Source organism: Urtica dioica, chromosome 8 (assembly GCF_054948205.1).
Source record: "Urtica dioica subsp. dioica isolate 48M chromosome 8, U.dioica_male_clone48M_v1_H2, whole genome shotgun sequence".
NCBI classification, from domain to species: domain Eukaryota; kingdom Viridiplantae; phylum Streptophyta; class Magnoliopsida; order Rosales; family Urticaceae; genus Urtica; species Urtica dioica.
Window position 1 is genome coordinate 27,319,684 of NC_142763.1, and position 25,646 is coordinate 27,345,329.

Here is a 25,646-nt window from a genome sequence, read left to right on the forward strand (position 1 = left end):
TGCGACAGCATGCAGATCAAGAAAAACTAAAACTAAAACTTATTTTTATTTCAAATCAAATACTAATGTCAAACCCTAGCCCTCTGATCGTGTACTAGCAGAATAATTTGAACGGCAAGGTGATTGTATTTCAAGTCAAATAATGAACACTCGGAAATGCTTTGAAAAATCAATAAAACAAAAATAAATAACCGGGTATTCAAAAGATAAAAAAATTTAAGGAATATCAATGCTTTTTACCCAAAAAATATTGTCAAATGAATATCAAAGCACAAAGGTTTTGCCCATCAAAAGAACATAAGAATAAACTAAAACATAACCATAAGCAACAACCATATGAATCTACAATGGTTGAAATTTACATTTAATCTACATTTCTACCTGAAGAATAATATTTGTTGAAAAAATATACCGGCAGCCAATGTGAATCATACTCAGTGAAGGTGTCAAGTCAGTTTAAGTCGGTCTCGATGATGAGCTCGGCAGCGGCGCCCATTGTCCCGATCCCGCCTAGGCCGAGCACCGCGAGAGCCAACTCTTCCTCGTTCCACCGCCTCAGTCCCTTGCTCAGCCTCTTCAAAACGTCCACGTCGATCTCCATCATCCACTTGTAGGCACAGCCCACGATCAAGCTCACCAGGCCCGCCACGTAGGCCCGCCAAGTGGCCCGATCGCACCCGAGCGATATCTTCCTCTCCAAGGCGCTCGCCACGAAGTCGAGATGGGCCCCGAGAATCTTTGGCCGCCGCTTCGAAGACGGCGTTTCTGCTTCGACGCCCCAAGCAAACGCTCCCGAGAAGACCGCCAGGTAGGCGAGCGCGTATCCTCCGAGGACCGAGACCGTGCCGAATGGTTCTCGGTCTGAACCGGCCGATGATGATGATGATGATGCTGATATGAACCAAGAAGGCAAGGTCTCCTTTATCATGGACTGAATTGCACTCGGCCCGCCCGTGATCCAAACCAGGGAGGCTCCGAGGGAGGCGGCGAGCTTGATTCGGGACATGGCTGAGGCGTAAGAGACTTGCCCGTATCTCGCCCAGTGCTTCGTCTTCCTCAGCTTCTCCGACTTCTCTCTGGGTATCTCGCTGCTCGCGATATCTCGGACGACGGACATGAGGAGCGAGACGATCTCCTCCGTGAGGAGAACGACGTCTCTGACGGAGCGGTGGACCCTTAGGTAGAGGAAGCCCGGCGAGACCGGGGAGATTCCGGCGGAGAAGGAGCCGAATCCGTGGCCGAGGAGAGATCCGACGCCGCCGTTGCGGTGCTGGATCTGAGAGAAGCCGAGGCCGAGCGTGGCGGAGAAGCAGCTCCTGAGGAGCTGAACCACCGCGTCGCTGTTGTGGTGGAAGACTGCTTGGGAGGAAGAGAAGACGAGGTAGTCGGTCCAGCGCTTCACCTTCTGGGACCACAGAGCGGCGATGATGGGCATGCACGGCCAAGGGCAACCGGTGGCTAGAGAGTTCAGGGCGGGTCCCATGAGTTGGAGGGCACGCTCCGAGGCTTTGTCGAGTTTAAAAGTTATGGTCAGGCTAACCAATGCAGCCAAGGGCAAAGGAAGTGCAGCTGAAGAGGTCCCTCCTGAAATAAGCAATGATTTTGGAAGGTTGTCCATAGATCAGGAATAGCGGAAGTTTGGCCTTTGGCTCTCTGTATGTATACAAACTGTTTACTATAATGGTTATTTATGAAGTTGGGTATAGGAGGACTTACCAACGGAGAGGCTCGGTACATCAACGCCAGTGGTGGCAAGGATTTTTTTAATCTGCTGCTCAACAGTGGACAAGTTTGAAGCGGGACTTGGCCAATCAGTTCCATTCATAAAAGCTGGTTTCCAGACCCCTCGTGTTACTTCAGCGGAAAAATAGCTCACAATGGTTGCCAAAGTTGCAGGGAGATAATCGGAGAGTTCTTTGAGTCCTGAACGAAAATAAGACAACAAGTTAACCCTCGTAGACTTCGAAAGCAGTCATTAAATTGGCAGGCAATTCCAACATTCAACTGTCTAAACGCCAGATATTAACATGGTAACTTGAATAAAGATGTAATGATAGTTTATAGATGGCTAGATAGTTTTCTTTATTCAGAGCCGAATACAGGACTCATTGTTGTGCATACTGTACTTTGAAAAGAAAAGAAAAAAAAAACACCTTTATGATATTTAAATTTAGCCCGGATAAAAAAAGATAGGATGCTTTGCAATGGAAAAATACGAAATTAGGATTTAAAGAGATCGTTCCTGTTTCAAGCAAAGATAATCGAACTGGACTTCTTTCATTTTTTATACACTATGACTAACCTGTAGCCAGTTCACGGGGAGAGAGCTTCCCATGGGCACAAGCTGTAAGAGCAGCATCGAGAACGTACGGAGTTGCTTCCAGAATGGCCCAAGCGGGTACTTTGAGTCTAATGGAGCTTTCTTCAGAAGACATTGAAGAAGCACTAGTTCCTGAAGTTGTAGGAGTCAGGGGCTGACTTCCCCTATTTGTTTTTCTGAACATCATGCCCAAAAGCGCATCTACAATGTGATGAACCGGGGTCCCTGATTCTAGTACAGAAAGTGTAGAACAAATACATTTCTGATGCTGCTGGTACCAGACTTTCAACCTTGGGAAGGATTCCATTAGGACAGGTTCTACAGAAAGGTTGATGAATTTTGATAGCCTCTGACCTTTCATCCGGTCTTTAACTGAATCGACAGATGCTAATCGGGAGTTTCGAAGTAATAAAAGGTATTCAGGACTGAGTTGGGACCCCACTGTCGGCTGTCCATCTCCCATCATATGTTCAAGAGGTGGATGGTCAAATCGCCATGATCTTAGCAGAAGCGTGAATGCGTTTGAAAAAACGGAGTGGCAAGAGAGTTCTTCCCCGGTAGAAGTAGCCAATGACATATTCGGTACGCTTGACCCAAAAACCTCACAGATCGGCATCAATGCTGCTGCAAGATGTGGAATCTGGCAATAATTGACAGAATTAGTTAACGTCGATGAGCAAAAGATACAGATACCTTAAGGATCACCATTCTTTAGAGAGCATACCAAGCCATGCAAGGAGAAGATCTGAACACAGTCGACGGATGATATCCCGGACAGGAGAACATTAAAGAGTGAGGCATAGGAGATCAAGTGGCTCTCACTTCCTGAATGATCTGCAGGAACTGGTGGTCCTAACAGTGATATGATAAAAAGACATGCATTTTCCTGCCAAGAAAAAAAAAACTCAGTAATGTAAACATAGAACATATAGCTGGGATCAAGACAAGTGGAGGGAAAATTTTTGGAGTTGCTTTTCATCTTACTTTGTTTTTACTTTTGTGTTTCCAGGACCGAACACCATATATGTACGACAGTATGATAAGTCAAGTTCACCAATCAGTGTGTATTTTGAAGTAATGTTGAAAGAGGGTCTGATGTAGTCCATGATATGTTAATACAGGTTGACTAGTTAAAAGTAAATTCTTCCAGGATAGACCCGGCACATATTTTGAATATACTACTTCCCTAGACCACAGTTTTTAGGTTTTTTTCCCATTGTAACAGATTTCCAAAAAAAAAAAAAAAAAATACCTGGATACTCCAACCACGAAAAAGAGATGCCCCGCAAAGGATGTTAGCAGCTGATATCTTCTCATCATCCGAACCGCTTATCGCAATCTCATAAATTTTCTCTATTTCTGCTAAGCTTCCATAAAATCCATGAGCTAACTTCAGTACTGAATTTATTTTAAAGATCATCTGAAGTAGAGGCTTCAGGTAAAAAGAAGGGTATAACTAAGATAGGATAGTAGTGGCCAATTAGATTACTTCTCGAAGACAATCTAACTGGCATCTCACATGCTTTGTTTTGTAAGAGACACTAATCAATATTAGGTAGTCTATAGGATTAATTGAGAATACACTCTGTTAGTTGAATTAATACGCCCTCAAAGGGCTATAAATCAAATGATGACTGATAGACCCGCACTGCTGACGTACCGAAGACGCAAGGGCAAAACGGTCATTTAAATATGCTTTATTAGGGTTAAGTCTATTAATTATGTTTTGAGGTTTATAATGTTATTTCTATTTTTATAAGGGATTTAATTGTGTAATTAGTAATAACCCGTGTCGGCTATAAATAGCCATTGGCTACTTTAGGATTAGGTTAAGTTTTTATTAGCCTACATGGTATTTGAAGCTTCTAAGAATCTTTTATATTTTCAGATTCAATCAATAAAATAATTACCGGAACACCATGTTCCCGTATTTCCTAGAAACTCGTTGTTCTTTTGAAAGTAAATATTGCCCCGGGTCCTATCAATGGCATTTGTACATTTGACATCCTAGTAATTGGAACAGGAATTGCATTAAAGTTTAAACTTCACCAGCGAAAATCACCCACGTCTACACACCCTTCTTTGGGAAAGCAATAAAAGAAACAACTAACTGAAGCATACCAAGAAGCTGGTGTTGCAATCAAAGAGTTGATCAGAGCTGGAGTTAGAGGTAAGCCCTTCATCAAAGACGACCAACCAGTCACTGGGACTGACACATTTCGAGGCAGTTGACTACTACTATTATTCACATAGCCTGGCCAGAAATATGCCGAGGTATCCAGTAGCTTCCTAGCGATACATGCCTCAACAATCAGATGACGCATGTTTCCAACTGCAAGATAGAAATGTGTCACCATTCACCGCGATTTTATACGAGAGAATTACACAAGCAAAGCAGCCAAGACCCAGAAAAAAAAAATATATATATATATATATATATATATATATATATCCCAGAGTTGAGAGCATTTGTTATATTACAATTAAAAAGAAAACACGCTGCATCATAAAAATAGATTATACGTGAATGATGATAATCTATCAGAAATCTCACCTAGCACCAATGATTTCCAATACTCAAATGTAATAACCCAATAGATAACAGTAGTTGCATATATACATATACTTAGTTACCCTAAGATAATTCTCACGGATGATTTAATCACCATAACCGAGAAATTTAATATGCTTAGCATTTAATAAATCATTAGGCCAACATGAGTTTGTCTCATTTCGCATAATATTTCATAATAGGGAGTAATAAAAAAAAAAAAAAAAAGCCCAGAATAGTAAAATACCAGACAAGTGATTGCTCAGACAAAAATTTCATACGTTAAAGAGTAGGATTCTAAAACTACACAATTGCTTACCACAATTTATTTGCATATCATTCACACCGCCTTCAAAATATCCATTGGCAACAGTAAGGCCTGAAATGAACAGCATTGCTTTGACTGCAGCCTGATTGGCTGCTGAACTAACAGCCTGAGGCGGAGTCAACAATCCTTCATAATCACCAAGTAGCTGCAAGCTGGTGACTAAATCTCTTCGACGTTGTCCCAAACCCTGTTTCTCTACCCTTTGATTAGAAGATAACTGTTCAGTTTCTTCAATCAGCTCACTATCCTCTTCCTCAACAATGTCAGTTACTGCGAGCGTTGAAATTGACAATAACAAGCATAAACATGTATCTATACGAGGCACCGGACCTTCTCTGGGATCCCTTTCCTACAATAGTGCAAAATCAGGGAGATCAGTCAATTATATTGAAATTTGACACATCAAGCTCCAAAGGTAAAGCTCACGCGCTGAAAGCCCAAGAGGACTATTTGATTTCACCTAAAAATCAAGACGAACAATATGGATATTGTGATTGTAGGTTGTACATTCCGTTAAAGGTAAAAAGTCTACCAAATAATAAGGAAACTATCTTGCAAGCATGATTTAAGATTCACCAAAGATCAGTCTCATCAATTCATACCCTCTGAACTAAGCGCAGCGCTGAAATCCATAAACCTAAGAAAGCATTGTGCCACGGGGTTCCATTAATTGCCCGTAAAGCCTTTAATAAACCTGCAACAAGAATCACTATTACGAACAAGGCCTGAAAGGAAAAAAATTGTTTTCGACTATCGTATTATGAAAAAATAAATTCGCACCAATAAGAGTATTAACAGCACTGATGGCAGCAACTTGTGATCCATCCATAGCATCTTCAAGAAATATATCAATGGGAATCCAAAGGGAAGAGCTAGCTCCATGAGATTGAAACTTAGAAGACGTCATTGCTTCAGAAGTCAATACTGCATGAAAACCATGACGCGATAGTCTTTTGTCTTCCCGGGATAGTAACCTACGAGAATCAGATGCCAACTGTAGAAGAACCTCTGGGGTTACATGATTCAAACTCCGAAATACCGATGATTCCGTAGAAAGCAATTGCAATCGCTGAAAGAAACCTGTCCAATGTGATCGCCTGAAAGGTTCATTCAGAAGATCAATATGTTAACAGACCTGATAAAACCAGTCCAAGCCTAAAAGGAATGAACATAAAATACATACAAAAAGAAATGATAGAACAGTGATCTAAGGCCATACATGTTTCTACGTGCCAAGTGAAGAAGTCTTGACGTTACTTTATTCTTGAAACACTCTACAATTATCTCAACTGCCATGGCAGAATTTGCTTTATGCACAGCTTCATTGTCGCTTCTTTTCTCACTAAAGCACTCATATCCATCTATTTCCATATCTTGAGGCCTCATCGGCCATCTAGATTTCTTTTCGGAAGTTAGCTCGAGCAAGCCCTCATCATCTAACGATGCATCTAGTAACTGCCACACAATTGAAAATATATACTCCACCAAAAGAATTCCAGGTTCACACACTTGAATGCCGTACAACTGGGAAAGATGAAGCGTGTCGTCTACGGATTTCATGATCCTGTTATATCACAAACATACAGAAGTTGCTATGTTACTAAACGAACAAAAAGGAAAGCGACTACAAAACATAGAAACAGATATCAATTGCCGAGCCGAAAAATTGAATTCAAAATGATTACAAGTTTTAAGTACAAATAAGTTCTTCCAGCTGGTAACGAGGTCTCTCATAAATACAACTCCAAGAAAGTAATAGAGTATTTAAAATCTTACTTTTCAAAATTTGGTTCATGCAGCTGAGACGTGAACGAAAACGCATGTCTCTTGACGAGTTCCATGTAAAGCCTGTATGCTGTTGGGTGAAGCTGCCGATTCGGGATGACCCTACTCGTCCAATCAAACAAACACCGAAGTTTTATGAGTGAATCTTAACAGGTCATATTAAGTAAACATCAGCAAATAAATAAGGAAAAGAGAAATGCCTAAGGTTTTGGCCCATCCAGCCATAAAAAAAAACAAAAAAAAAAAACATAGAACTTAAAGGTCTAGCTAGGGTTTGAAAAAATAAGAGGATCGGACGATCAGTCACTTGTATCGTTTAGCATATAGTACTTTTAGTTCATTTTGCTCCATCATTATTGTTTTGTCCAGGAAATTTATTGTTTGCCCATAGTTATTTTTAAAAATTCAGCAAAAATATTCCTACTTTTTATAAAAACTCTGGAATTTTCACTACTTTTTCAGTGATTCAAAAAATTAGTTCTCCTAGAAAATTACGCAGCAATTGATTACTCTCACATGGAGTGTTAGAACAGAAAATTTATTTATTATTATTTTTTTAAAGAAAAACAGATTTAAATTAGACACCGAACTACAAGTTCCAAGAAACAGTCCAAACTACGTTTCTCAACCATAAACTTGGAAGAATCTGACAGCCTCACTAGCTGTTTTGCGAATGAAGGAACGAAATTCAAACTGTTCTTAAGCAATTCGGACCAAATAAAACCAATAATGTCAAAAACCGTCTCGGATTCAAGTCATCGAACTACTACGATTAGACCAGAGACATTTCGAGACAGTTTTACCGAGAACCGGCATTAAAAAGGAAAAATGACGTGGAGTCCGTTACCTGGTGGAGAGAAGAGCGAGGACGAGCATGGGAGGGACGATCTTGATAGCCAAGGCCTTCTCCAGAAACTTCCACGCCACTGGAACGTGGTTGGCCCAGCAGATGTGGGAGACGAGAAGATGAGCAAGCTCCGGCGACGGAATCGCCATTCCCGCCGAGCCAAGGCTCGAGCTCAGCTGAACCGCCCAAACCATCGGATCGCCGTTCCTCTCCTGCGCCGATTTCGTCCCCTCCATCACGGCGTCCCACAGACCGGTCTTCTGTACGGACACCGCCATGGATTTTCGCTTCCGAGTTCGGACCACCGAAACCCACTTTTCTTTTCTATTCCTCTCTCGTGAGAAGTTTTGTTTGAGAGAAAAGAAAGGCTGCAAATAATGGTATTGTTAATTAGTTGATTTAATATATATTTAATCGGTCTTAACGTGGGTTTAGGACTTGGGAGAGAAAGAAGAAGAAAAGGGAAGGCAAAGCAAAGGAAAGAAAGGTCAGCTTAGACGGCGCGGATTCGGGGATTCTTGTGTGCTTGCTCATCATTTGATTACTACACTGGTGAAGACACGTGTCGTATTTCGATTCAAAGATAAAAGGGGAAAGTTTATTTTTCTATTATTTTCCGCTGTTGAGTTCGAGTTTTAGGGAGTCAAAGAATAGTGATTTGGACTTTTATAGGTCAACAGTATCTCTCATCGTCAATGAGATGGTGACATAAATAATAAATATTATAACCAAATGAATACACCACGCGGCAAGAAGAGATACAAAATTAACAATGAAATATTACAATATTTTTAATTAAAATAAAAAACTACAATACGTTTACAGATTTCTAACTCCAATACGTTGTAAGTTGTGCAACTTCTAACGTGGTCTTGGTTTTAACTTTTACCAGGTCCCTCTGTATCTAGACGTGGCGTGTGAGTATGTATTTTAAATTTTCCAAAATATTTTTTCGGTGGTATCCGCATTAATTTTGTGGTTTTCGGACTTTGAAGAATGATAAAACTTACCTTTTGAGAAAAATACACATTCTTTTCTTTATTTATCAAAATATTGCATTCATGCGTTTTCCTTTTTTTAGGTGACTTGAGGGTCTTCCCTTTTTAGAGGATTTGAGCCAATTCGGATAAGAACAAAAATTTAACCGTTAATATTTTAGCGAGTCCAAATAACGTAATAGATGGACTCATACTTGTCTACTCGCTACTCGGCTCGTTAACATTATTATAATCTTTTAAGAAAAAAATTAATCTCGGATCTATTAAATAATTTCAAGCATTAGTTGTCACTTAACTAAATAGGATATTGACAGCAATAATATCATTGGCTTGACAATTACCAAAAATAATAAAAAAAATACTCAAATATTGACACATCTAGTAACTAGCCCGGTGAGCAAATACAATTATACTCCTCAAATATAATCTAAACAAATAAAAATCAACTTCTCTCAAGTGCCATGTTCTTTTTCAAATCTCGTCACGCACGATTCCGACTCTTCACATTTCATTCTTCATTCGGAAAATAAAAAAATTAACTTCTTTCAAACTCGTCTTCTCCATTACCCATCAACAAAACCAGACCTCTTCACTCTTTCTCTCTCACTTAACTTCGCGATTGGATTGTCTTCTCTATTATCCATCAACAAAACCATAAGGAAAAAAAAACACTAAAAAACTCCATTACAATGATGAAATCAAATTCGAGCAAGGCCGCCACTTATGCGCTAAAGGAAGTCCGACAAAGCCCTAGGTTGGCTTCGAAAAGTGACCCAAAATCCCTATCGTCCCTCAAGAGAAAGGAAACGGAGTCGTCGCCGCATATACTCGAGTGGAGACAAAAAAAAAAAAAAAAAAAAAAGGCCAATTCTCCAGCGGCGGACTTATAATCAGTTCGTGTCACATAAGTTATGTAATTGACTTATATATTCATTCAATTGACTTACTTGCTATTGTTTTGCTTATTATGTCATTGACTTATATTTGTAGGGGTGGAAAACGTGTGTTTCCGAAGGAAACGTAAATTTGGGTTCAACTTCAACGGGGGTTGGACACTTTCCTAGCTCTGTTACGCAAGCACAAAGAAGAAACCCAAGTCCTAATTGTCCAATCCTGTTTTGGAAAGTTTGCGGGACAGCCAAAGATAGTCCAGTCATCGTCGATCATCAATCATTTGATCCTGATAACCGGGAGCTTCGATGGAGAACCGGAAGACAAACTCTTGTTCGAGATATGAGGGGAGGTTCAAGAGTAAAAAAAAAAGATTTTCAGGAGATCAAATTCCTCAAAGTCGTTGATAACTATGAGGAGTTCCAGCTCGAGGGGGTTCTTTTCGAAGACATCCTCTTCACAAAATGTTTTCTGGGAAAGTACTTAGGTAGACAAATGGTTAACCAATTCTTTGAGCAAAACAAGGACTTGCCGATAGAAGTTCAGGTAAATTACCTGAAAGTCTACTTAATGATGAATGTCCTCATGGCGGCCGACGTAAAAAACAAGACCTTATGCTTAGAGTTGGTTAAGGCGGTGGAAGACACAGACACATTCAATCGCCATCTTTGGGTCAATGTGGTATGTAAATACCTCGTTGATAAAGTCAAAGTTTGTGGTGAAAGTTGGGGAGCCATCACAGGAAGGTAAAAAGAAAAGGAAACTCCGCCTTGTTGGATTCGTGGAACCACTTCAGGTCTGGGCGTATGAGTGTTTGTCATTCTTGACGAAGATGAAGGTTTGTGAGAGTCTCTACCACAGTTCGGCCATTAATGTGTCGGTGGAAGTCTAGTAGACTCGTGTATGAGGCCGCCATTATGTTAATCAACTTCAAGGACGTAAGATATTCGTAGGTTAATAATTAATGGCTAATTTTTTTATTGTCTCCCATTTAGGTTGAATTCCACAGGCTTGGCGAGACTTCTTCGGTTGCCGGAACTTCAAAGCCGCAAGCCCTAGAGTACAAAAACCCGAAGAAGAAGAAGAAGAAGAAGAAGAAGAAGAAGAAGAAGAGACACCCCTAAAGCACAAGCACAAGCACAAGCACAACTACAAAATATTGAAATCAAACAAAAAACCCCAAATGTTGAAATAAAACAAAACCTCATTTTTAGCGAATTAATAACTCATAAATAAGGTCAGATTCTCATTCTCTTACGTAAAACGCCAATACTATACGCATTTTATAACAGAACAAATGCTCTGTCTAAGCGTAAATTCGACCACCAGCCAGAAAAAAAAAAATACAATCCAACCTGGCACACATTTCATTCATCTGATGAAATTCAGCAAACTAACTTGAGAAAGTTTATAATAAAAATAAAAAATAAAAACTCCATATTTTTCATATATGTAGATAAATACAAGAAGCTAAGTATCTGTATTATTGTCTTGATCTAGGCACCAGCACTTGTAGTTAGAGGTTGAGATGCGAAGAAGCTCATCTGGGGTCAGTTTCTCGAGTTCCTGTGTTGGCAATGAATCGAAATCGCCGATTATATTTCGTGCACACATAGCGGTCAACAATGCTTCAATGTTTTCTTCGCGATGTTCCTGAGCTCGCACTCGTTTGTAAATTCTCATTGCAGAAACGCAATCTTCGTACGGGTCGTGTAGACCGGTCTGAATATCGTACCTGTCGAGTCGCAAAATCACAACAATGTCCCATGCAAAACTAGATGAACATGATCGAAAATGCTCAGAACACCTTCACTTATTTATATTCAACAGAAGAAAATTTGGTGCAATTTCAGATTAAAGTAACTTGCCCTAGATATGTTCGGGCGAGGTACTTGAGAGAGTGGCTAACGAAATTTGTTTTCATCAACGGTTTGTATTTTGCAGTATCCCTGTGCAAAGATTAAGCAACAAATATCCATTATTTATGCCACAAAAGTAATGAAAGAAAAAATAGATAAAAAAAATACATGTACTCTGTACTATACCTCAGGAGGTGATTAGGATAATACATGTTTAAGCAGTCCAAATCATGCATTAAGTCATGTCCGACAAGAAGCTTCGCTTTTCCACCATCCAGCGGAGCTATCCCGACATTCTCTCCATTATGCAAAATCTGCGAAACTCTCTCTTGCACTTCTTTGATCGGCACTGCGTTTTGCAGATACTCTTCTGTCAGCCCGGTAACTTCAGATCTGAAAACAGCCACGACAAATGGGTGAATATGTTAAGAAACTCACTTGTTTTTATTATTAATATAAAAATATGATAAATGGAATACAAAGATAGCAAAGGAATTGATTACTCTCCCCACAAATCAATTACAATCAGCGTTCCTTTCTTATACCATTAATTCTTATTTATAGACCAACAACTTCTAACTATTCTATATTCAACCCCTAATCATCCAAAATTCCTTTTACAATGAAATACATACCTGAAATTAGTTACAGGAATTTCAGGCTGCACATAAGCATGAAAGATAAGCTTCTCATCTTCGTCGACGAGGCAAACCCTTGCGCATAGGCTCAGAGTTCCGTCCATTCCACCGCCAACCATTTTGCAGTCAATGGCTATTGCTCGAGTTTCTCCTCCATTCGGGATCGACCCTTCAGCTCGACGATCCGTACAAGCTTCTTCAACCATTCCCTATTAACAGCTAACAGACAAAATCAGCCTAAGACTTGGATGATATCAATGTATTTATCAGTCACTCTATCCGCGTGTATCAAGTTAATAATAGGAATTCCTCTTTTAGTAGATACATTGCTGATTTCTACTGAGTTAGCTGATATTGTACTTTTATCTTTGCTAATATATGATTTGCAATTTATTTTTCGGATTTCAAGGAGGCATATAACTCAGCTCTACAAATTCTATTTAACATACCCAAAAGAAAGAAAAACAGAAGGAAAAAAAAAAGTTTACCAAAGGAATCGGAGCAGATAAGCAACACGTCTCCTTATGCTTTTCGAGAGAAATGGGATCGTCGAAAACTTTCAAACACAGACCACAACCACGTTCGGAGAAAATCCCCAAACACATTGCCTTTGCCAATGGACCTATATAACAACCCATATCACTCTTATCAGGTCATAAAATCAAAAGGTGTCATATTAAGGCTATAATTAGCCTCTAATGAGACCCAAAAAAAGAAAGAAAGAAAAAAAAAACAGCACCAGTGAGATGTTCTCGGAGCGATTCGAACGACTTGCAGTGCTTTTTACAGACTGGGCATCTCGGTTGATGGACCGAGTGGAATGAGTGCTTCATGTGCTCGACAAGATGTTCCTTTTTCTTGTACTGCTTGAAGCAAGCACTGCATTTGCTCCTGCGAAGAAAGGAAAACAAAAGAAAAAATCATACGGTCAACAATCCTTCAAAATCGACGAACAACAGAAATAACTCCGAGCGATTCTTCGGGAAATATATCGTTCAAGTGAAATACACACCATCAAGCGCAAACTAGCTACCTGAATCACGAAAATCAATACGTTTTTTTCTCTTTCCATTTAGGGTAAGCATCGAGCTTTACGTTTATTAAAAATGAATAGAGAATAAGGTTTACTCATCTCTAACCTGGTGGTTAGGGTTTGTTTCGGAAAGGCTGGTTCGGACTCCATGGACGTCGTAGGCTTGTGAGTGAAGCTCGAAATTTGGCGGGAAATAGCTGTGAGTGTAACTGTGGACTGTAAATAAATCGCTGGATATTCTCTTTGCTTCACTGAGACAGAAGTGTGTAGTCGGATTTTAACCAAGGCAATGAGATCACCCTCATTTTTTTTTTAAATAAAATTTTATTTTATTAAATTTTACAAAATAATCAAAATTTCATTTTATTAAAAAAAATAATCTATCGCAATCGAAACAAATTAAATTAACAAAAAATAAAATAGATTTAATATTTAATTCATTGATTAACTGTGGGTCTACTAGACTATTTTCTTAATAAAATAAAATTTTGATTAAAATATTAAAAAAAAACTAGAGAATTAATTTGTTGCAACAAATTTTTCTTTTAACTTTCTAATATTTAATTGAATTGTTTTCTATTATTGATAGAAAATAAAGGAATAATGGCATCATTCTAGATCACTTTTCCAAAATCAACCTACATTTCAAAATTTTGAAACATCTATTACTATTTTATTTTACATTTTCAAAACAATATTATTATTTTATTTTACGTGTACAAAGACTTGTATACATTTTATTTTGGCTCTTAATTAAAAAAATCATAAAAAAAATAAAATAACTAAAACGCAACCATCTCAAGTGTAAAACTCACGTCTTGTTCCCTTCTCTTGTGCAAAACTAAAACAGTATGAAATCCACTATCTTTTCTTCTTTGTCATCTTTGTTTTTTTCGTTTTTATCTATGTCCTCGTCTTCGTAGTTCAATGTAGGTGCGATGATTTACTTCACGGGCGAGGAAATCAACCCCAAAGATTTGTGACCGAGACACAACCTATTCACCAACATCCAAAGACTTAAACACAGCCGAACACTCAACAATCCAAACCCCAAAAATCATAAAGCGAAACTCAAAAAGTCAACAACGCCAAACCAAACTCTAGAAGCGAGCACATTTCATTGTCAGAGTTAGGATCCTTGACGTCGTTAAAGAGACCTACTAAAAAAATATTTGGATTCTCTCTCATAATATAAGATTAAGGATTATAAATCTTGTTTAAATTTGAATACAAGGATCTGATATTATTTATCCATGATAAAAAAAAAAAGGTCTTGATGAGCAAAACCATTCCCTTAGTAAAAAGGCCATGAAAAAAGCACACGAAAAGCAGAAGTAATATGAGAACTTGGTAGTGAAATATAGAATAAATACTATGTTATATTTTGAGTTTTGGAGACGAAACCCTTTTAAAATGACAAATTTCATAGTGGGCCTAATAAGTAACAAAATATCAATGCTAGACTCATTAGGTTGAAAATATCTAAAATTGTATTTTAGAAAAAAAAAAGGACAAAAATACTTTTTCAGCCCATTTCACTATTTTTCTCTCACTCTCTCTCTATTTTCCCTCATTTCTCTCTCTTAAATCTCAAAGAGTCCTCTAATCTTCTCTCCATTGGTGAATTTCGGTGAATAATAGTAGATTTAGATTTAGTGATATGGCGTCGAAAAAAATATGAAATTTAAAGAAATTTACGATGGAATACGATAGATTAGACTGAAATTTAACCATTTTTTTTACGATAATTTACGATGATATACGATGATTTATGATTATTTACAAATACTACAGAAAAATGAGGTTTTGCGTGACAGAAATTGATTTTGTAGGACAAATATTTCTGTTGCGTAAAACCTTGTTTTTTGTAGTGATAATTTACGATGAAATACGATAATATACGATAAATTCATACTTTTTGGGCATTATAAGCAATCAAGATAATTTGCGATAATATGCGATAATTTACGATGGTATACGATAATATATGATGGAATATGATAATTTACGACAAAATTCATAATTGTTGGGCATTTTGAACAGTGAAAGTCAAATTCACAAAAAACTCGTCCACCGTAGACTATCATAGCTCATCGTATGCTCTTGTATCTCGCCGGATTTCGTTGTATCTCTTCGGAATTGAGTGTGAGAGAGATCGAGTGAGGGATTGAGAGGAAAGAAAATAAATGTGAAATGATTTTATTTGACTTGAGGGGCATTTTATTCAATTTTGAGTAAAAAAAATCAAATATTAAATGTTTTGTAATCAATTAGTCTAGTCTTGATGTTTCACAAATTTTAAGTCTATATGAAATTTCTCGTTAGAAGGGTAGAGATTTTATAATAAGATTTTTTTTACGGGACTACTCGTATGAACGATTTAAGTAAGCGTGTTTTCCTTAATCGAGGTTCTACATGTTGCAAATAGCCAATGTCTTGTCATGATGAAATAAAAAAAAAAAAAAAAAAAAAAAGATTGAAGTAACATTTTGGAATGGTTTTGGGAAGTACGAGTTTGTATAAAAGATTTTGGTAGTTTTAGTAAGAATAAATTCTGAATACCGTAAGTATATTTTCCTAGTTTAAGTCGAAGGAGAGAAATGTTCGATTTAATTTTCTCAAGTTATTTCCAATTAGTTGATGGAATATTAAGATTTAAAAAAGAAAGGACCATTGTACAACAAAGAAGAATTGGTTGTGGTCAAAATTTGACGAGGCCAGAAGTACATGGATATATTTATCAGTATTTTGTCACAAGCACTACATCCGCGCGTTGCAGCGGGATCATTTGATACATTTAAATACTAATAAAATAAAGCATATATCCGATATATTTTAATAATATTAAATTAAGCATATTACATTGTTACAACTTAATCAATATATAAAAACTTTAAAATAGCTATTAAACTTAATTGGATTATTTGATGATACATTTAAATACTAATAAATTAATCATATTACTGATATATTTTAATAATAATAAAATTAAGCATATTACATTGTTACGACTTATTCAATATATAAAAACCGTTAAAATAGCCTATTAAACTTAACTTCTATTTTTGTAATGTTTACATAACATAATATGAAAATTTAATGTTGTGTTTGGTAGTTAACTCAAAAAGTTTTTTGTTTTCTGTTTTCTAATTTTTGTAGTTGTATTGAAAAACTGTTTTGTAGTTGTTTTCAAAAAGATGTTTGGTACAGTTTTCATTTTTGTTTTTGAGAAAGTGAAAAAACTGAAAAAAGTGTTTGGTATAGTTTTCATTTTTGTTTTTGAAAGAATGAAAAGAGAAGATGAGGAGAAAGATGAGAGAAGAGAAGAAAAAAAATTTCAAAAACACCTTTTATTTGTTTTCAGTTTTCTTTACTTTTTTCCAAAACAACTTCAAAATTTTTTGAAATTTTTTTCCAAAAACACCTAAGCAAACATGTTTTCAATTTTGGTTTTCAATTTTTTCAACCCAAAAACTAGAAAACAGTTTTTGAGTGAAGAAACAAACATAACCTTTTGTTTTCTGTTTTCTAATTTTTGTAGTTGTATTGAAAAACTGTTTTGTAGTTGTTTTCAAAAAGTTGTTTGGTACAGTTTTCATTTTTGTTTTTGAGAAAGTGAAAAAACTGAAAAAAGTGTTTGGTATAGTTTTCATTTTTGTTTTTAAAAGAATGAAAAGAGAAGATGAGGAGAAAGAGGAGAGAAGAGAAGAAATTTTTTTTCAAAAACACCTTTTATTTGTTTTCAGTTTTCTTTACTTTTTTCCAAAACAACTTCAAAAATTTTTGAAATTTTTTTCCGAAAACACTTTACCAAACATGTTTTCAATTTTTGTTTTCAATTTTTTCAACTCAAAAACTAAAAAACAGTTTTTGAGATGAGAAACAAACATGGCCTTAAATGTTTTACACAACACATAAGAAAATTTAGTCAAATACTCTGTAATGAATATGCAGTATGATATAACAAATACTATGAAAAGAATATGGATCCGATGTGCCAATATTGCTTCTCCTTTCTTATCTTCGTCCTTATCCAGGTATCAATTGATTAGTCAAGATAAATAAGCACAATTTATTAAATGTTATTTTTGGCAATTTTTTAATGTTCTGTTGCAAATCCCATTTTGGGTTTCGGAAGTGTAGTTAAAACTTAAAATACAGTGTTACAATCCATACCCTCTCTCTCTCTTCCATAACTATTCTAGGGTATTTTTTTGGTTCTTCCTTCGTGAGAAAGAGGAAAAAAAAAAATAGCAAAAGCTTGCTCTGATCGATTCCAAGATAGGGAGAGAGGCAGAGAGCGATCGAGAGAAATTTGAGAGAGAGAGAGAGACGACCAAGAGAAACGTTGGTGCTCGCGTGTGAGGTAGGATTTCTTTTCTTTATATGTTCTTCGTTCGTTCGTCTGGTCATCAAGGTACGGATCCGGAGTTTTAGGGATGTTTTTTTTTATGGTTTCATGACTTGGTTTCTGTTTGGACTCGTGTTGTGCTCGTTCTGATTTGAGTTTGTGCGATAGAGTTGTTTTGGCCGAAAATTTTGAAGCTTAAATAATGAATTGATAACTTGTTCTTGGATTTTAAGTTTTGCTTGTTCAATTTCTTAAATGAATTGAGTTTCGGCCGAATTTTGTTTTTATTAAATTACTCTGATGTGTGTTTTGGCTTTTGGCTTTTGTTCTGTGTATTGAATTTTGAAGAAGGGAATAAAAGAAGGTACTCTTAAATAAGAGGTTACTAACTTACCATGTATGTGTATGTGTTTTGTTTATGTGCCGAGTGTGTGTGATTTTTTTAACCGCTATTTATTTTTAATTTTTTTACAGGTTTGGGTATCTATTTATAGAGTAAGGGTATTTATAGAGTAAGGGTAAAAGAAAACACTATGTAGTAAGTAATCCAGGTTCGGGTATCTAATTTATTTTATAACTCTAAATTGTGAAAGTGTTTGAAACAATGTAGAGTATTACTAAGAATGTGTTGATTGTAATTACTCTATTCAAAGGAGTTATTTTCATAACTCGAAACAAAAAGTTTGGGGGTTTACATTGTTGATTGTGAGATGCTCGGAAAATGAGCTGAGAGGTTGGTTCTTTAGAAGAGTATATGAACTTTTTTAAGCAATCCGAACTTCAAAGTTCAGATTATTTTCTTAAGTACTAATAAGGTATTTGGAATTATAATCTAAAGTTATACCCTAAATAATTATCAATATAAGTATAAATAAAGAAATGATGGAAGTCGGCCTTGAGTTATTATATTTTATAAACTACGCCCAATAGTTTATTAGAAAATCTATTCTCTTACTTATTTTATAATCTAAACTGACTTAGTTGTTACTTATCTTCTTTAACTTATAGAAATGTTCTTATAATAAAAATATTTTCATATTGGGATATTATAAGAAAAGTCTTATTTTTCGAACCTAATATTTACATATTTGATAAGGTTTTATCTCGAGTTAGTTACGTTTCAGTGAGTTAGTTTCGACAAGTTTTGCGAAACATATCCGAGCCATAAGAGGAAGGAAACAAAGAAATGATGGAAGTCGGCCTTGAGTTATTTTATTTTATTAACTCTGCTCATTAAGACTCCATCCCAAGTATCGGGGCTTTGTAACTAAGAATGGATAATCAGTGAAAAAACTGTGCAGATGGGAAATATCGGGCTTCGACTTGTATGGCATTTCATACATTTACTTGTCTCTGTATTCTACTTGGTGGTGGGAATAGGTTGTGCATTTGAAAGCTATCTTATCTCTACTGTTGGGCTTTGCGGTTTTAACGCTGCAAAAATCAAGTACCTCGCAATTGTCATAGAAAGTGAAGAAGCGTCCGATATTTCGAGGGTCGTCAAGCTTTTGCTATGGCTACATGGTCTTGGTGTTGCCCACATTTGCCTATACGACGAAGAAGGTTTACTATATTCAATATTGCCTTATTTTTATACTGATGATGAATATCTAATTTAAACACGCTACTGAAATATTTGCTTCTTACCACCGCCTTTCATCCAGGAGTGTTGAAAAAGCTGCAAAAACCCATCTTGGAGAAATTCGAGACCTTAATACTTAAGGTTTTATCTTCTCTCTTCAAAAGTGTTATTGTTGTCCTATTATCATATCTTTTATTTTTGGACATTCTGGTTCTCGCAAATGTGCCCGAGTGTTTATGAAGGTTGCTTTTTATGTTTGCTTATTAAGAATTTAGTCTTTTGGAAAATCTTGTTTATGCACCAGGAGAAGAATTTAAGCTGGTAATTTTTTTTTTGGTCTAATATGTACAGAAAGATGGTGAAACTGAGAAGTTGGTCAACGAAAAGGATTTTTCTCTGGAATTTGCTTCATTTTCTGATGGGAAGGAAGCTGTGGTCAAAGCAGCTGACTTACTTTTCGAGAAATACAGGGACTTGGCAGATTTGGATGATGACCAAAGAGAGAAAATCTTTACAGAAGCTCAGCTTGGGGATGCGCTCAAATCTATCGGTATGCGTTACTCTAACGTGCGCTTTGATGGCTAGTTTCGATTGTCCACATAAGTGACATGATCTTTATCATTTCATATTTTGCTGGGAATTTTAGGAAGCAATGGGCCAGAACCTGATCTCCTACTAGTTTATGGGCCGGAAAGATGCCATCTAGGTTTTCCTGCTTGGAGAATCAGATATACAGAGATTATGTGAGTGTTACTAGTATTATTCCATTATATCAACTTAGATTTTTACATGTATACTTATAGGGATTTTTTTTAGAGCTTTTATTTTATGTTTCATGGCTTTGAATAACTGGTGATGATGCATAAATGAGGGGAGAATAAGTTACATTATCCCATAAGCCTACATTTCAATTTTTGGCTCACTGTTTCATATTTGTGTGTGTGTGTGTGTTTTCATTTCATTATAACCATTGGTTTGAATTGGATAGGTAAATACAAGTTAGCCAGGCGTTACATGGTATGTATGACCTTTTTTAAAAGCATGTTTGCTAGCTAGTTTTGTCACGCATGAATGACTTGCATGATAATCTAAAGTTAAGGTTTCCCTAAGTTTGTAATGTCGTATGAACAAGGGCTTGAAATGGAAAAGCTTGCAATTTACGCATGGTTTATAAATACCATTGGACTGAGAAAGTATTGTATTTCCTTTTGTCCAGACATATGCGATCATTGACATCAATGAGATATGGTTCTCTAGTTAAAGCTCTTCACAAGTTCACCATGGTGCGCCAAAATTATGGTAAGCAGTTACTTTGTGTGTCTTGCTATGTACTTGTTGCCCTTATTTTGGCTTTGGGAAATTGTATTTTTGAGTTTATCGCACTTTTTTTTTCCAGTCCCCTTATTCCTCGAGCCTTTTCTATGTTCAATTTGAAATCCGGAAAACAGGAGGAAAAGAAAATAGAATCCCTCGTATTTTCTTGTATTTGGATGAAGGAAAAATGGAAAACTAAACATAAAGGAAAGTAAGAAAATTAATTTATAACTAATGAGATTCCATTTTCCATGGAATATGGGGTGGAAAATGGAATCCATTCAAATTTATACTCGTGGGGGCCGTGCTCTTATATATATATATATATATATATATATATTTTTTTTTTTTTTTTTTTTTCTCATATTTTCATCTCCTCTCGTATTTTTCGGGTTTCAAATGGAGGAGCCTAATAAACCTGTAAAATTGTTTTCATTTTATTATAGATATGATATAATCTTCAAATACATGCTCTTGCCTTGTAACAGGTAAGTGATTTTAGAGGAGTCTGGGAAGTGATTATTCAACGTCTCAAGTGGTTGGTCAGGTACTGTATGTGTTGCCTCCACAACTCTTCTTTTTTTTTTTTTTTTTTTTTTTTTTTTTTTTTTTTTAAATAAAAAAATTAACCTCCACAACTTGAGATATAGTCTATGTGATGGTGACAAGAAGTTACCGGCTACTACCAATAAGTTATGTGACAAGATATATGAGACACATAAATATGATAAACAAATGAAACATAATTTAAAAACACGCAAAATTATTTATCAAATTTTGGTGCAATATCACCTACGTGTGATGTAGCTCGGTGAAAAGAAGTCACTAATGGATGGTAGAAATTAGTAAACATTGGTCTTAAATGAATGATCCACCATTCAATGTTGGCTCTGTACTCGTGAATTTCAACTTAGACTCACATTGAATCTACGATTCTTTCATTTGCACTAAACACTCAAGCTCAACCATGTGTTTGACATTCATATATAACGGTGTGTTTAACAATATTCGACAAAAAAAGCTCAATCTCTATCACTCGCAAAAAAAGTTGAATGATAAAAGACATTAAGCGAGAAGAGCACGGAGTTTTCGACTATACAAAAACCCTCAAGCTTGATAACTCATTGGTAAGATTTACGAGACAAACTCGGTCTAAGATATTATATGAAGATATCGAAACCAAATCTTTGACAAAAACAAAAACTTGCATTTAATCGTGAACATGTCGAATCTCGTGAGATTTGTCTAGGTCAAGCTGAAATGTTGATACATGACATCTTAGACAGCTTAATCCAAAACTAAAACCAATCCATTCAACGTAACAATACACTAAAAGCGGGCAGTCAATTTCTGCATATTAGAAATTTACGTTTTTGTAAGTCACAAAAAAGAAGGGGTTTCAATTAATTACTAATATTTCTTGTACAAAGAAAAAAAAAACTAATTTTTAAAATGAAAATCTAGCATTTGTCTGTTTCTGGAGTACGTATGTTTTGGGTTATGATCATCCTCATATTACATAAGTGGGCCTAATAGACCCTCTGCAGATTTCTTATTCTCCTTCTTCATATTCTCATCAGTAGAAGTAATTGGCTAATCTCTTTCAAAGCGAAATCTAACGCTGAAAATTACACTACCGAACGAGGGAAAAAAAAGTGATACCGTGTAACGAGACGCACGGAATCGAAAACCCATTTGCCAAGTTGGTAGCGAAAGTGACGGAGGCGAAAAAACCCGTGGTCTATCTATGTCGGTATTGAATATAGTCCAAACTCCAAAACTGGATACTGTTTGTAGCCAATCATAATTTTCTCGACAACCATTCAAAATAATCTATATATTCCAATTCGATTCTCTTCTGTCCAACTAAAACTAATGTAGCTTTTCTGTTTTCCTATTTTGTAATATTATCATTTTGAATTTTAGGCTGCGTCTTAAGTCCCAACTGTTAAAGAAAAACTAACGGCGCTTGTTCTTTGTCTTTCTAAAGCATTTTTTTTTTGTTATTTATTTAACTACATAATGTATTTAATAGTGAGTTTTGTTGTTGTATGACATGGACATCAAAGCCTCTGCACGATATAATTAAACCTTGTGAAAAGTTAAGTTGTTTATTTCCTTAAGAGCATCGCCTGTCACACGGCATCCCACCAAATATGCCGTGTGATATGCTCCAACCTCACTCTATTTGCATCAGCAAGTATAGAGTGTGATACAGTGAAAAAACTAAACTGCTTATCTAGTGTTTGGCAAAACTGTTTTTACAAAAAAACTTCAAAAGCGATTTTAGATTTTGTACATGAGATGGAAAAACTAGGATTCTTAGCTTTTAGAAAAAATGTTTTTAAGTTTGGTATATAAATTACTATAATATCCTCGTATAAAATATTATTCATATATATGTATATAAATAAGCATATTGATAATTATTATTTAATTATTAAGAACATGTCTATTTTAGTCTTTTTACTATAATATGTTTATTTTACTAAATGCTAAATCAGTTTTTGTTACCAGCAACAACTGTTTTATAAACAGTTTACCAAACACCTCGTCAGTTTAAAAAAAAAACAGTTTAAAAGCATTTTTTTAAAAACAAAGCTATGCCAAACGGGACCAGTGTCACACTATTTTTGCAGTGGCACTGTAACACACGGTAAACTTTTTTTTTAAATCCTTTGAATAACACATTAAACATTAATTATATATATATATATATATATGTATATATTAACCCTATAAATATTTATAAAACAATAAAATTTTATTCATGAATTTGGATACTATATCCGACCCAAATATGCATGAATTTCTAGTAAAATAAAAAGAAAAAATTATGCAAAAAAGAGCACAGACGAACCAATATGAAGAACACGGAGAAGGTTCTCAATATCGAACACCTAATTATCAACGAGATCAAGCTCAGGGAGATCAAATTCAAGGAGATCAAGATCAAGATTTTACTCAGCATTATAATTATCTTGACGGAACTGGAAATAATTTTCCCATTTATTAAATTGTGTTTTAAGTATTTACTATGTCTTTTAAAAAACGCGTGAAGATCAACAAGGAAAGTCTTCAACGATAAGTTCTGGCAAAACATAAAACTTGCCAGAATTACAGTCTGCGCACAAAAGAGAAAGATGTCTCCACAAATCCTGAAGCATGTTGTCCGACATCTTTCCTTAACAACTTGCAGTAAAAAATAAGCCAATACATGACGTAACAACATGAAGAAAATTGAATTTGTACATGCGGTAATATATTAAACTTCTCTATAAAAAAAACACAACGAGCTTCTCTTCTCCACACAAACTCCATCGAACTCTTCTCATCACAAAGGTTAAGCTTAAAGAAGTATTTTTGTATCTTTGAAGGTTAATTCTTAATAACCAACGGCGGGTTGAAAAAAAATTCAAAACATGAAAATTGCTTAAACCAATCAGAGATATTTGATCGTCTCGCACCAATTTTTTTTTTTGGGAAAGGGTAAAAATAGGTTTAGTTTTTCGACTTTTAAGACGGTACATAAAGAACAAATATAAAAGGGATCACGTACCGTTGTAGAAATTCAATTATCTCAAAGTTATTAATCAGAATGTATGAACTCTTTCTATAGACCAATTACTGTATGAAGCAATGGAAAGCAAGGCAAAGATTGATCCATTCATTCTACAAGGGAAATACATAGAGCAACGGCCATGCCAAGCGTCAATGAGGTCAATTGTGCCGCTCCACTTCTTAGCGTCGTTTTTCCGCTGCTATTCATCTCTGCAAGCACACCCGCCACAGCAATGTATATGAACCCGCCCGCTGTGAATCCCTGCACATAATACGTTTAAATCTAAGTTACAAAAAAAAAAAAAAAAAAAAAAAAAAAAAAAAAAACACACTTTTGAAAGGAAGGCATTTTACCTCAATCAAAGAGGACTGTCCCGGGTCTCGTCCCCAGAGAAGAGCCTGAATGGACACGAGCAAAGTATGGTTACTAAAATCAACTGATTTTTTTGTTTTTTTTCTCATTTTTCTTTTTAAAGGAAAAATGAAACTCCTTTCTCTGGAGGTTGAGGAAATAGCAGTAAAATACCAGAGCGGTTCCAAAGAGTGCAACTAGAGCTGAAAGGAAGTTGAAGAATAGCGCTTCTGAGACGCTTTCATTTGAGATAGCTCAATCTTTTTCTTTCGAAGTTCATTTTTTTTGTCTTCGAACTTCAATTCTATCAATATTAGAATCTTTAATAGTTCTGACAAGACTCTCATTTTTATCCATAATTTTTTTTTTAATTCTTCAGCATCTTTTTGTTGTCTCTTTGCTTTGTTTTTTTTACACCCATTGGTCTTCCAGATAAATTGCAAGTGTTTTCTTGATCGTTCATGTTAAGATCAAATGAATTCATACCGGGGGTTACATGTGACTCGGTAGAAAATGATGACGATGAAGGATGGTTACAAACCGAGGACTCGGTATTTGAGCTGTTACCAGCAAATTTCTCAATTCCCTTAAGAATGGGCCACACATGGTCGAATTTGAAGCCCCTCTTGTATTTGGCATCCCGCTTTTGGAGTAAAAAAGTGTTACATGATATCATGACATCGTGTATTATTTTGCATAATATGATAATAGAAGATGAACGCGATGTTAATCCAACCATTGAAGAACAAGCCGAAATTCCAAATGCAGAAGTTGAGATAGCGGGCGATGAAGATGCTCGATTTCAATAATTCTTAGCTCGATACTGACAAATCAAGAATAGGGACGCCCATATTGAACTTCGAAATGCATTAATTGAGCACTTGTGGAATGAATATACTAATTCCGATAATTAGTATGATGTAATCTATCTTTCAAATGTGTGTTTTTTTATGTTGAATTATTTAAATGTAATATATTTTTTTTAGTAATGTTTTTTATTTCAATTTTTTATTTATTTTAGTTTTTGTTAAATATTGATAAGTAATAAATAATTTTAATCACTTAATTAAAAAATATAAACATTATAATTATTTATTGAAATATTTATTAATAAAGAGATTGTATACTTTTAATAATACAATAATAGTGAATAGTATTTTTAGTGTGAAATTTGGTGTTGTGGTTGGAGTTACACAAAAGCTGTGTGATTTCAACACCAAATATATAAAATGGGTT

The 25,646-nt window shown here is 35.7% G+C and overlaps 4 protein-coding genes across 6 annotated transcripts; 1 reads left to right on the plus strand and 3 right to left on the minus strand.

Annotated features, from left to right (window-relative positions):
* Positions 1-198: 198 nt before the first annotated feature.
* On the minus strand, positions 199-8,258 carry REF4 (reduced epidermal fluorescence 4). The gene is made up of 12 exons (XM_089622540.1): positions 7,832-8,258; positions 6,976-7,086; positions 6,419-6,763; positions 5,980-6,296; positions 5,802-5,893; positions 5,191-5,548; positions 4,442-4,652; positions 3,573-3,687; positions 3,045-3,206; positions 2,303-2,960; positions 1,717-1,923; positions 199-1,584 (listed from the first exon to the last, which is right to left on the minus strand). Exons 1-12 carry the CDS (start codon positions 8,107-8,109, stop codon positions 452-454), a joined length of 3,987 nt encoding a protein of 1,328 aa, XP_089478666.1. The 5' UTR covers positions 8,110-8,258; the 3' UTR covers positions 199-451.
* A 2,732-nt stretch (positions 8,259-10,990) lies between these two features.
* Positions 10,991-13,512, minus strand: LOC149388794 (Exonuclease family protein). The gene is made up of 7 exons (XM_089623973.1): positions 13,357-13,512; positions 12,957-13,108; positions 12,706-12,839; positions 12,215-12,426; positions 11,766-11,972; positions 11,589-11,669; positions 10,991-11,455 (listed from the first exon to the last, which is right to left on the minus strand). The coding sequence occupies exons 1-7, from the start codon at positions 13,398-13,400 to the stop codon at positions 11,191-11,193; spliced, it is 1,095 nt and encodes a 364-aa protein (XP_089480099.1). The 5' UTR covers positions 13,401-13,512; the 3' UTR covers positions 10,991-11,190.
* A 3,894-nt stretch (positions 13,513-17,406) lies between these two features.
* Positions 17,407-21,360, plus strand: LEW1 (Undecaprenyl pyrophosphate synthetase family protein). Of its 3 annotated transcripts, XR_016300721.1 has the most exons (8): positions 17,407-17,616; positions 18,903-19,164; positions 19,266-19,324; positions 19,535-19,733; positions 19,830-19,926; positions 20,400-20,482; positions 20,986-21,071; positions 21,102-21,360. XR_016300721.1 is itself a non-coding variant. In XM_089623508.1 (7 exons), exons 2-7 carry the CDS (start codon positions 18,903-18,905, stop codon positions 20,991-20,993), a joined length of 708 nt encoding a protein of 235 aa, XP_089479634.1. In that variant the 5' UTR covers positions 17,407-17,616; positions 18,887-18,902; the 3' UTR covers positions 20,994-21,105. The 3 variants fall into 3 exon arrangements, 2 of the variants coding, with proteins under 2 accessions (XP_089479634.1, XP_089479633.1); XM_089623508.1 differs by having other exon boundaries at positions 18,887-19,164; positions 20,986-21,105; XM_089623507.1 differs by having other exon boundaries at positions 20,986-21,105.
* Positions 21,361-24,031: 2,671 nt separating this feature from the next.
* LOC149388796 (IAA-alanine resistance protein 1-like) lies at positions 24,032-24,757 on the minus strand. Its single transcript, XM_089622508.1, has 4 exons — positions 24,747-24,757; positions 24,585-24,648; positions 24,413-24,457; positions 24,032-24,320 (listed from the first exon to the last, which is right to left on the minus strand). The coding sequence occupies exons 1-4, from the start codon at positions 24,755-24,757 to the stop codon at positions 24,165-24,167; spliced, it is 276 nt and encodes a 91-aa protein (XP_089478634.1). The 3' UTR covers positions 24,032-24,164.
* Between the last annotated feature and the right edge of the window lie 889 nt (positions 24,758-25,646).

Excerpts from the sequence above, each read along its gene's own strand:
- LOC149388794 (XM_089623973.1), bottom strand. The coding sequence starts at position 13,400 with ATGGAGTCCGAACCAGCCTTTCCGAAACAAACCCTAACCACCAG. Across the intron at positions 11,973-12,214 it reads ATTCCTGTAACTAATTTCAG|ATCTGAAGTTACCGGGCTGA; the intron begins GTATGTATTTCA and ends GGCTGTTTTCAG. Across the intron at positions 11,456-11,588 it reads CTCGCCCGAACATATCTAGG|GTACGATATTCAGACCGGTC; the intron begins GCAAGTTACTTT and ends GCGACTCGACAG.
- REF4 (XM_089622540.1), bottom strand. The coding sequence starts at position 8,109 with ATGGCGGTGTCCGTACAGAAGACCGGTCTGTGGGACGCCGTGATGGAG. Across the intron at positions 5,894-5,979 it reads TGCTGTTAATACTCTTATTG|GTTTATTAAAGGCTTTACGG; the intron begins GTGCGAATTTAT and ends TTCTTGTTGCAG. Across the intron at positions 3,207-3,572 it reads TTCGTGGTTGGAGTATCCAG|GAAAATGCATGTCTTTTTAT; the intron begins GTATTTTTTTTT and ends TTTTCTTGGCAG.
- LOC149388796 (XM_089622508.1), bottom strand. Across the intron at positions 24,458-24,584 it reads CACTCTTTGGAACCGCTCTG|GCTCTTCTCTGGGGACGAGA; the intron begins GTATTTTACTGC and ends GTGTCCATTCAG. Across the intron at positions 24,321-24,412 it reads GACAGTCCTCTTTGATTGAG|GGATTCACAGCGGGCGGGTT; the intron begins GTAAAATGCCTT and ends TATTATGTGCAG.
- LEW1 (XM_089623508.1), top strand. The coding sequence starts at position 18,903 with ATGGGAAATATCGGGCTTCGACTTGTATGGCATTTCATACATTTACTT. Across the intron at positions 19,165-19,265 it reads TTGCCTATACGACGAAGAAG|GAGTGTTGAAAAAGCTGCAA; the intron begins GTTTACTATATT and ends CCTTTCATCCAG. Across the intron at positions 19,325-19,534 it reads TCGAGACCTTAATACTTAAG|AAAGATGGTGAAACTGAGAA; the intron begins GTTTTATCTTCT and ends TAATATGTACAG.